The following is a 12,311-nucleotide window of genomic DNA, read 5'->3' as shown; positions in this document are numbered from 1 at the left end:
CATCTCCCGAAGCGGGTGCATGGTTGATGGCGATACCTTCTCCGCCTTTAGGTCTTCATTTGTCAAATGAAAGCTTTCGAATTGCTGTTGCCTTACGTTTAGGTTTAGCTGTTTGTGAGCCTCATCGCTGTCCAGCTTGTGGAGATGAGGTTAACCAACGTGGCCTGCACGGCCTTTCATGTATGAAGAGCGCTGGTAGATTCGCCCGACACTCCTCCGTTAATGATGTAATACTACGAGCTCTTAACACAGCTGGAATTCCTTCAATACGGGAACCTTCTGGTTGCTGTCGTTCTGATGGAAAGCGACCGGATGGGATGAGGCTGGTTCCATGGATGAGAGGTAAGTGTTTACTGTGGGACTTCACATGCGCTGATACATACGCTCATTCAAGTCTCCCCCTATCTGTAATGAACGCTGGAGCTGTTGCTAATCACAGAGAAGCTGAAAAGCAAAGATAATACAACAACCTTCTCGAAAATTTTGTTTTCACTCCAATCGCTATTGAAACCAGTGGTGCTTGGGTGCAAGAAGTCTTGAATTCATTAGAGAGATAGGAAGACGCATTTCTTGTGTTTCCGGCGAAGTTCGCTCCACAGCTTATCTAATACAGCGCATATCTGCTTCTACCCAACGTGATAACGTCTCGTCGGTCCTTAGCACCTTACCTCCTGGAAAGGAACTGGATGAGATGTTTATACTCTGATAAAATAGTTTTATATATATTAATCCATAGACAATAGTTTTTCTTTGACCTTATAATTATATATTTAACTTGTAATTTATATGAATGCAGTGTAATTGTGTCATTTCGGTTAATAATCTTATTATTGTAAGTTTTATTGAGACATTGTAATAGCTTGTTACTATAGAATATTTAATAAAAGTAAAACGGAAATATTTCTGAATATTCAAAACACTGGCAACGTAGGAAATATCGGAGAGTTTACTATAAAACATAAGATTTTGACTATTTTGATCATGTTCTACTCTAAATTATGTCATCCTAAAATCGTGGCAGATTATAATAAGGGGAGAAAGAGAAATCTCTCCCGAACAAACGTAAAATTAATGGTTCATAATTAATTCTTTTCCCACCTTTAAGGATTTCCAACATTTACAATTTTATCTTATTTATTTTCGATTCGAAAACATTCATTTTTCTAAATTTGTATCATATGGTGTGGACTGGAAGCCTTATCACCACTTTCTAAATATTGTATGTAATGCGCTGTGGTGTAGATTCGGAATAGCGGCGCATTACATAATATTCTGTATTCCTACCACAAAACCATTACAAATCACAAATAACATTTACACGTAGTGTAAGGAAAATGAATGCGAATATGAGAATTATTATCTCAAGGTTACTTACCTGATGCATCTGATATTTCTGTTGCTACGTAGTCTCGATCATTCTCACAATCGTCCAATAGCTCTTCTTCGAACTATTACCCTAATTACAAAAATAAGATGTCTAAAACAATGGTAAAATCGAAATTCTGGCACTTATTGTTATTTCTTGGAAAAGTGGTTTCATCTTATTTTTGTAAAGAGATTATTGTTTGTTTGTTGCTTTTAAATGTCACAAATTCCATACGTAACATACCATTTTTTCGAAACACTGTATGTATGAGCCAGATTAACACAGACTACTTATTTATGGTGGTTAGTTATTTTGGAAGAAGTGTAAGGTTTATATTTAGAACAAGAAATTAAAAATTAGTACAAAATTTTAATTTAAAAAAACGATTTACAGGTATTTAGATCAAAAAATACTTTTGGCGTACAATGGTTAAAATATTACAAAATATACAGAAGTACTATTTGCAGGCGGATTTATAAATTTGCAGTTATTGTTCCGTTGCTTCACCGTTGAAGTAAATGTGGACAATACTGGTGGTGCTCTGGATGCAGAAAAATATGTATTCAAATCCAGGCTTAATTCGAGTGGCTGTTCACATTTAAAACTATTTCGAATCGGCAGTGAAGTTAATATAATCAGTAACATCAAATCGTTTATAATCTTCCGCACAGTCTTCGAATATAAGGATACTTTGTACAGTCACTTTCAACACTATTGTAACTGTTAGCTTTGCAGCCTGTGAACCCGATACAATACTCTTACGTAGATTTAAAAAATTCAATTGCATTTAAATATCTTTGAATTACATGTTTAAACCTAGAATCTAAGGTAAAACTTGATCAAAAGTCAGACGGTGACTCAATATTTCTGAGCAAAACTGCAAAATTTCATATTTTATGAAAGAGTCCAGCAATCTGCTGCATTAAATACCATGGCGATCAAGTTACCAAGGCAACAGAGATGCGGAGGACAAACTATATTAGCCATATTTCTGACGTTCCAAATCAGAACTCGAGTTTACGATCTGAAAAAGAAAGAAAAATATGTGAATGAGATTAACAATTAAAAACTTTTTCTCAACTTTTGAGTTCCAAAATCACATTTTATTTCTCTGAGTCTGTTTCTTCTTTGTCAGCCGGATGTTTAAATGTAAGAACGGCTTGTTGTTACTGTTATCATTATTATTGGTGGAACCACACAATTGCTGCAAATTGAAACAGTTTTGTAAACATTGATTGTGTTGACAGAGAGAATAATAATAACTGCACAGTGTAACAGATTAAAAAATTCCATCATGCAGGAGAAAAACGGAGGTCCTATCAATAATGAGAAATTGCCGTGGTTATCTTTTAAGATGCAATCTTAGTACATGTCTTAAACAAGGTTTTTATTTACCATGTCACTGATTAAAATACCTACAGTAAGGGGGAGGGGAGTAGCAGCGTTCAAAACATATGCCAAAAGAGAATATTTCGCATGGCAGCAATGAATTCACTAACATTGAAATATTGTTTTTTCATTGTTACACGACATAAAATTATTTTCCAATTTTGCTAACATAGACTTTTAATATATATATCACACAATGTCATCAAGGAAACGAATGAACTTAAGAAAGAAAACCAGGCATGCTGTATCCGACGACAGATTTAGAATAGCACGAAAGAGCTTACACAACGAGAGAAACAAACTGACAGTAATCAGGGAAGAAAAAACTGCAAGGGAGTAACAACAACACTAATGCAGTTTCACAATTACACCTTGATTGAAATGCGTACGTATCTTACGCGGGAAGGACATTTCAATTTTTCGCAAATAATAACGGCTATACAGTCTGAAATGAATTTTTGAACACATCGGTCGAGTTCGGTTTTCACAATTCCATACAGATTGATAGAAAGAGAGGGGATTCAATGCACCTTTTAAATATTTCCCATACTCCTACTTTCCCCGTGCAAAGAACCCGCGTTCATTTATTTCGTTATAGAAATTATAACCTTATCGTAGACTTACAGTAGTAGAACTATTATCAACTGAAACAAAATTCTTTGTAAATAAGTGGCTAAAACATGTTCTCTTTGTGCACTTGGTCCTCGGTTCGACTTCCAATGGGGATACAAATTCAAGCGCTAGTTCAGATCTCGATGTAAGCAGTAATACTCGTTTCATATTGCTTTCCAACTAAAAAGAGGCGTTAAACTTCGATCAATGAAACCAAGGACTTAAATGATAAGTTAATGAAGTATCATTTCCCAATCTGGGAAGAACGAAATAAAAGCAACAGGGCGAAGGCTAAAGATTTTACTATGGGATAACTATTATGTGTACAGTAGACTCGACTATCCAGCATAGTTTGAAAAATCTACATGATAAAAATGAGGAAAAAGTTTTTTTTTTTTTTTTTTTTTTTAATGACCTACTGATTCTTTAACCTGATAACATCTGCTTACGTAAGAGAAGGCTAAAAGGGAGTAATCGTATCATCAAGAAATTTTCTAAAAACTCAGAACTGTAAGTTTTGAAACTTAGATCTACCTTGTCATATTTGTGTAGTCATTCTTTAATGAATAGTGAAATATGTTTATTTATTTATTTATTTTAATTAGACCTACATTTTATGTTGCTTTCTAAAAGTATTGGAGAGGTTTGAGGAATGCCTTAGGGTCTCATCCTAAACGAATAGAAAATCACAACCTACACCTCCTCGCGGGAGAAAGCAGCCAACGTCTTAGGCGGATAACGTAAGTAGGGATCCATTGACTTGCGGGATAAGGAGTTAACCTCTACTGGATGCCAACGGCCTCCTCGGAGGGCGGATGAGCGAGTGGAGGTCAGGGCATCTTTTTGTCCTTAGAAGGCATAACTGTCCTTATAGGTGGATGAACCATAAGGTGGTCAGCGGTATGGAAATGTGGAAAGGAAATGGGAATAGTACCACATTATCTTTCTCCCAGAAGGACGAAGGAGGAGAATAAATAAATATAATGATGGTTCTTCCTGAGGTAAAACATTCCGGAGGTAAAATAGTCTCCCATTCGGATCTCCGGGTGGGGATTACTCCGGGAAGACTCAACAGAGGAGAAGTGACCGCTTGATGTTTGTAAAACTACATGCAAAGCCAGTAGATATTTTGATAATACAAGTGTATATGTCAACAATTGACCATGATGACAATAAAGTAGAAGTAATGTATGATGAGATTAGGGGAATATTGTATCAGGCAGGAAGAGGTACGGTCAACGTCATAGTAATGGGAGACTTCAACAGTGTAGTAGGAGACGGAGCTGTGAATAAAGTGGTGGTATCAAGTACTTGCGACTTTTCGATGTTAATTTCCATTCCATACAGTTTTCCGGTGTCAACTATTTTGTCAATCATCTCCTGTAGTCCTCCTTCGGTTTTAGCTATTATAACCGTACCATCTGCATACCTGATCTTGTTAATGATCTGCCCTCCAATCTTGAAGTCTCCAGTTCCCATTAGTACTTCCTTCATTAAACATTGACTGTAAATGTTGAATAATTGGGGCGACAAACTACATCCTTGTCTGACTCCTCTTCCAATCCCCACACTATTGGTTTCTCCTTCATTCAAGCGCAACTTCAGAACTTGAAGGGGTCGATAATTTCAAGTATTTGGGAAGTATTTTGACGAGAGACGCTTACCGCACCAAAGAGATCAGGTCAAGAATTGTCACAGCTAAAGAAGCATTCAACAAGATAAGATCACTCTTAACTAGCAAGCTCAATATAGGTCTTAAGAAGAAGTTGGTCAAGTGCTATATATGGAGCATTGGACTGTATGGTTCACGGAAGTTAGAGAAGAAATATTTGGAGAGCTTCGAAATGTGGTGTTGCAGACCCAAATCTAAAATTAAAAATCATTAGTCCCAGGATCTGCCGAAAGGCAGAATACCTAATAATAATCAAGTACTTACATATTCAATTGACAACTGAGTTTTCTAGTGTGAAATTAATTCGTAAAATCTACACAACTCACCGCTTATTTCTAGCTTCTTTTGTCGCTGACTTTTCTCTAAGTTAGACAGAAACTCCTCGAAAGCAACCACACTTTTAAACATGCTGGTCTTTTTGTAATCCTTCACTTTTTTGGTTTCACCTTCCGTGTCCTTATTCTTCGCATCAAATTGGCCTATCTCCTCCAACAACTGGCTGAAATCATAAATATGGAATTTGATAATAATAATTTTTCAAAAAAAAAAATGATAAAAATTTCGAACTAATTGTACTCATCTTTCCTTTTATATATAAAAGATGTGCCCCAAAAGTAATGAGAAACGTTCTGTATATATATATAAAAGGCTGTATATATATATATATATATATATATATATATATATATATATATATATATATATATATATATATATATATATATACACTTGTTCCTCAAAGCAGGCTTCTTGTTAGTCAACACACGGACTCCAGCCATTCTTGATCTGAGATTCTATTTAAACGGCTTATCACAGCGGCTAGAACGTTTCCAATCGTCCCAAAACAGTATCCCTTCAGAGCTTCCTTGGCATTCGGAAATAGAAGTAACTCAAATGAAGCCCGTTACTTCGCAGAATGGGTGAGAAAGCGGTGGATTTTTGTCGAAAGAAGGAATGGGATTCCCTCTCATTGTCAATATTTTACGACTCAGAGGATTCTCGTTGCGAAGGATCGATCTATGTGAAATTAATATATCATGGAGATGAGTTGGAACGAAATTGAAATGAAATCTTTGAGTTTTACGTCCCACGGTTATGCCGGTTAGGTTAAGGGAGACAGTGATGATGAGAAATGAATGAAAGGTGGAATGAAGAAAGTGGGAGGAAACGGGAGAATCCCGAGAAAACCCACGAGCACGGTGTTTGTCCACAACAAAGTCCACACGGCGCGAGCTGGAATCGAACCAGGGACCCCAAGCACCGGAGGTGAACGCTCTACCACTGAGCCACCGCGCCCCTCATGAGTTGAAACGATATTAATTATTACTTATAATTAATAATCATACTTCTGCGGAATTTCGTTGCAAAAAATTAATGATCTATATTTTTCTCAAATCAATAATCTTTGCAAATTTAATAGTGTCCCCCACTTAATTTAAGCTGGATCATACCAACCACTGATTTCCGATTTCCTCCCGGAAGAGACAATATACAAGAGGTAAAAAGTGCTTAAAAATACTGGTAATCCATATCACACGATAGGAGGTAAGAGCCCCTGGGGATTCACACCTGAAAACCATCAATAATACAAATCAAGGAAAGAATCCAAAACTACCAATATTTTACACTGAAACGTGTCAATACATGTTTCACATAACTTTCACGGAAATGTTTATAATTCAATAAATAAGACTTCTGATACTCCATCCATATTTATTTTATCTGACTGATGTTTCGATGGATATAAAAGGTTATTAAGTGAAGCAATGGAAATAAAATTACACGATAACATGTTGAATAGAGAAGAAAGTTTGAAATTAAGTGAAATTTGGAATATTTTATTATCATATAAAGAAACGAAAGCAATAATAACACTGTTATCCCGCACGTGGTTCTATTTATAAACATCAATATGTGCTTGTATTTGTGTAAACACCACGTGTTTTTCTACTATAAGTTACTATAAGATACAGACGACAGGAATCATTGTCACCACTGGGTCATGTGACAGAACACCAGTGCTACCGCTACCCAGGAGATATAAAATTTCAATTCGACATCAGTTTCAGCTGATCACTCCTACTCTCTTAGTCTGCCGTGAAACTCAGAGAGATTCCTAACCGCAAACCACCCAACTTGTAGTGGATCTTTGTGGTTTCCTATTTCCCGCTTATCTTGCCCTGGAGCTTTGCGGGACTCTAACTTCTCTTTTCTTGCTGTGGAGTACTGAGAATCCTAGCCCACCTCACTCAGCTTGCAATGGAGGTTTGTGAAGATTCTTCCCTTGTTTGCCTGGGCCTTGGACACCTATTTTGCCCTAAGTATTTAGTGGACTTTGTATTTATCTTAGTAAATATGTGTTATACTATTTTACAACAGAAACTTTTACAATAAAATTGGTGTGGGAGGAATTCGACACCAATATCATTTTGTCTCTACCAATCTGTTTTTAGCAGAATTTTACAATATTAAGAAAACTGTAAATTGAATCAAACTGTAACTTGTAACAATATTTAATTGATAAATATTGAAATATAAAATTAAAACAATATAAAAATTAGAATTATACCTTGTACAACAAGTCCCTAATTAGTACAACTCTGCTGATAGACACAGTCAGTGCATTTAAAACGTTTGTCAAATAAAATAAACACGGACGGAATGTCAAAATTTTGTGGGCAAAAGTACAACAAACAAGAACTTAGCATTTATTTAAACGCAAATTGAAATTCCTTAATGTGATACTTACGTGATCGTAGGAACTGATGAAGGATCAAATTTTTCAACAGCTCTGGCGCTGAAAGGCACACAGACTTTTCCCGTCTTCGGATGGATACAAAATGGACTTTTCAGCAAATGGTTGAGACCTTTGGATACATTGATATCCAAACGTGGATAAGTGTACTGTAACATTATCTCTTCCACAAGATTCCACAGTTTCTTGTGCTTCACCTAATAAAAGGGAATTCTTAACAATTACTAATTATTAGGAAACATTTTAGTATTATTACTTTCATTTATAGAATTAGGAGTCAAAGCGTGAAAAGCTAAAATGCTACTATACCACACGTACTTCATATCTATAATAACCTAAACAGTGGACTAATGCAAAATGACAGACGCAGAATCCAAGCAACGAAAATGAAATTCATAAATCTCGAAAAAACATGACTGAATAAGAAATAAAACGAGAAATGGAATCATAAAATCATAACAACATCCCAAAATCAGTAGAAAAGTAATTACATTGGTATGGACAAGTGCAGAAAATGCAATATTAAGTTTAAGTGGGAAGAAAATGCTCACCAAGAAGGAGCATAATAAAGTTAATTATATGTATTGATATGAGATTGTGTGTTAATAAAATATAGACGCTTAGTAGTTAAGGCTTTGATTAATATTTCACTTTTCTTTGAATGGAATTCTAGCGGTACATTATACGGATAAGATCCGAGGCATGTACGAGGGACAGGACATTCGCTCGCATGAAACATATGTGTGGGGTGCAAAGAATTCTACTTGGTAAACTTATAGTACAGAGACCTTTAGATAAGTAAGAAGCTAGTAAGATACGAATCAAGATACGAAGAATATCTTGGAAATGTACAACAATGATAGGCATGGTTTGAAGAGTAATCGAAGACCACCTCCAAAGATTACATGTTTCAACTCCAACTAATTACTGAGGTACACAATTGCGTTCATTTACCACTCTGGTCGTAATGCACCATTGTTCTTATGCGGTTAGATTTGTATTCACTACATTATTCTCTTATGCTCTATCGATCTTCAATAATCATTGATTCGTTTTTATTTATTTATTTATTTATTTTTTAAGTGTCCTATATTTTCACTTAATGCTAACGCAGCCCGCAAAGTCATACTTTCAAGTAAAATCAAATATTTAATCCAAGTTTGGTGAAGAACAGAAAAAAGATATACCTTCTAACTATCAGTAGTTATAATTACGAATTGCCACTCTAGAGTACATCTTACAATAGAAAAATGGACTTACCCTTGTACCCGATGTGTTTATTATAGTTTTAGATAAAAGATTTCAATATTTCAACTCTCGCGGTAGTCATAGTCATCGTTTTTCATTTTGTACGAAGATAAGGCAACTGCTCTACTTTAAGATGGACACTACAGCGTCTATTAATAATAACACAGATTGGAGCAACCCTGTTAAAATTTGAAAACTTACACTGCAAGCTGGAAGCCATCGCTTAAAACATTAAATTTTTGACAGGACAGACAAAAATGAAATCTGTCAGTTTACCAAACTAGTAACGAGCCCTCCCCATCTAGTCTTTAACGTGCACACTTTTAGTGTAAGTGTTCCTGAGTTCGATTCCTCGTGAGAGAGCATTGAAAGCACAGCGATGGTTCGTATTTCACCTTAAAATATAGGTCATAGTCGGTGCTAAAAATGAACGCCAAGCTTTAAAAGTATTGAATTCTGAAAATACAATCGAAATTTTTATTGTATTTATTTATTTTTTTAATTTGTTTACCACTTGGTCACTAGGAAGTCCTGAGAAAAAGTTATTGAATTATTAGTTACTGATCAGCTTACAATCATAATAGAATCTATCATGGTGAAACAATAAACTTACTTCATTTTTCAGGCTTTCTACATGTTTCTCTAAGACTTGCCACCTTTCTCTTGATAAACTACACTTTTTCATTTCCGTTTCTATCGTCTGTCTTAGGGATGCATCTGGGATTATTTTAAGCACTTTCTCCATTCTCTCTGGTGTTCCAAGGATATCCTGTTCTTGCAAACACATCTCTTCAAAGTGTTTTCTGATGATTTCCAAAGCACGGCTGGAAGAGAAGAAAAAGCATTAAGACAAGGGAATATGTAATTAAAAAAAAAAAAAGTTAAAAAATATAAAAGCGAAAACAGAGACCACGTGGTTGGAATAAAAGAATTCGCAAGCGGGAATACAAAATTATTTACCTACCAGTGTCCGGATATTGCACACCAACCGCTTACATCATTAGAAGCTGCACATGGAACATAAACAGAATGACCTAGATCGATGAATCAAGTTCTATACGTGGGCTGCGAACTAATAAGAACTGGATTCCTCGTTTACACGTAGCGTACTATTCACAAGGCCTATTTCTTTTTGAATAGGGAGGTCAATCGGCATAATTTGAGTTTTACGTCCCACGGTTATGCCGGTTAGGCTAAAGGAGACGCATAATTGTCGGTAGTAGTGTTCCAATAATCCGAACTTAGTTGATTCGAAATGAAATTAAATGAGATTTCTAGTTAGCGTCCCACTGCCTAAGAGAGACAGTGATGATGATTATCATAATGAGTGAAATAGTGGACTGAAGAAAGTAGGACACAGGAGAACCACACACACACACACACACACACACACACACACACACACACACACACACACACACACACACACACCAAAAAAAAAAAAAAAAACGCATACGGTGTTTGTCCATGACAAAATCCACTTGGCATGAGCTGGGAGAGAACCAGGGACCCCAATTATTGGAGACGAGCATTCTACAGGAAACAGATACTCCACGACATAAAACACCTATGGGAACGCATTTAGAATGCGTGTGACCACATTTTGACAGACATAATGCTCATTTTCACGACTCTGAAGTATTCCAATTGAAGAAGTGTTAAAATAAAGACAAGCACTTATTCTAACTATTATTATTAGCTTAATTTTATGGCCTGTGCTTATACTTGCACCCAACAAGAAGCAACCGCACGATTGCGTGCCTGAAAGATGGACATTCCAGCTAATTACTTCTATGAAATCCAGTGTAAGTCAATCTTTTGATATCTCTGTACATCACAAATAATATAGAAAATGAAGTTCTACTTTTACAAGAGAGTAAATAACATTACTATTAAATAATAATAATAATAATAATAATAATAATAATAATAATAATAATAATAATAATAATAATAATAATAATAATAATAATAATAATAAGTAGTAGTAGTAGTAGTAGTAGTAGTAGTAGTAGTAATAATAATAATAATAATAATAAGTAGTAGTAGTAGTAGTAGTAGTAGTAGTAGTAGTAGTAGTAGTAGTAGTAGTAGTAGTAGTAGTAGTGGTAGTAGTAGTAGTAGTAGTAGTAGTAATAATAATAATAATAATAATAATAATAATAATAATAATAATAAAATAGTAATGTTATTTACTCTCTTGTAAAAATAGAACTTCATTTTCTATATTATCGGTCTCCCGAACGGTTCAAGCCAAAACAATTACTTTTAATTTTCTTGACAAAAAAATCCGGTATTTTTTAAGGTTGTTGACTACCCAAGCCATCTTGGTTGTTTAGCCTATTAATTTATATGCGGAATCACTTTTCTTTTTATATTTTCAATGAACGGAGACTTTAATGGTTTCCCTCTGATTTCTTTTTCGGATCTATTTAAAATTTCTTGTTCCAGGTCTTTGCCTCGTCTCTTGAGAATATATACATATTTCGCCTACATGTTTATGCAATCCAAAATTCTTAAATGACTTGCAGTTTGCTAAACATTCTAGGACTTAGCGTTATGGACAGGGGAAGTATTTTTGCGTTATATATAGGATGGCTTTTACGTGGCTGGACCAGAAATTGAACTCAGACTACAGTTTAATCTTAGTGCGCCCACAACTACGATATCTCGTCCGTTTCTTGCCCAGTAACTCATAAAGGAATTTGCTTTACGAAAAAGTCTTTACACACAGGTGACCCAATAAAACTTCCCTGATTTTTAAGACTAATAAAACAAAACCTATTGCAGATAGAAAAATTTGTTTACTGAAAAATACAAAATAGTGTTGAAAACAGTTTGAAGTTACTCTGTTCTGTTCTTACACTCTCCTTAGAAAGCCCAACAGCTGCAGCATGCTTCCATGCAGAGCGTTCTGGGGACTGCAAATAGTTTGTCTCACAGCCTCAATATTCCAACGTTGAACCTGATATTCAAAAGTTCTCGACCCAGTCCAGGATAAATCTTCCGATCAGGAACATTTTGGTTAAATGGAATAGTAAACTTTAAGTGAAAAGCTCTTTGTACTACAATCAGAGGACTGCTGTTTTTGAAAAACATTTCGACTGCGTACGCGAAAGTTCCTGGCCAAACCATAATGAAAAAATGAAATCTTTATGTTTAACGTCCCACGGTTACGCCGGTTAGGCTAAAGGAGACTGTGATAATGAGAAATGAGTGAAATGGTGGAATGAAGAAAGTGGGAGGAAACGGTATAACTCCGAGAAAAC

General features: G+C 35.4%; 1 protein-coding gene across 1 annotated transcript in view; it reads right to left on the bottom strand.

Annotated features, from left to right (window-relative positions):
• Positions 1-1,715: 1,715 nt before the first annotated feature.
• Positions 1,716-12,311, bottom strand: part of Prim1 (DNA primase small subunit) — a 31,084-nt gene continuing 20,488 nt past the window's right edge. The window contains exons 6-9 of the mRNA XM_081746716.1: positions 9,656-9,866; positions 7,789-7,991; positions 5,366-5,538; positions 1,716-2,390 (exon numbers count right to left, since the gene is read on the bottom strand). Coding sequence (XP_081602842.1) covers positions 2,371-2,390; positions 5,366-5,538; positions 7,789-7,991; positions 9,656-9,866 — 607 coding nt within the window. The 3' untranslated portion in view covers positions 1,716-2,370. The remainder of the gene's footprint in view (positions 2,391-5,365; positions 5,539-7,788; positions 7,992-9,655; positions 9,867-12,311) is intronic.

The sequence above is a fragment of the Thermobia domestica genome, chromosome 18, assembly GCF_964235325.1.
Source record: "Thermobia domestica chromosome 18, izTheDome1.hap1.1, whole genome shotgun sequence".
Lineage (NCBI taxonomy): Eukaryota > Metazoa > Arthropoda > Insecta > Zygentoma > Lepismatidae > Thermobia > Thermobia domestica.
This window is presented reverse-complemented; position numbering and strand designations above follow the sequence as displayed.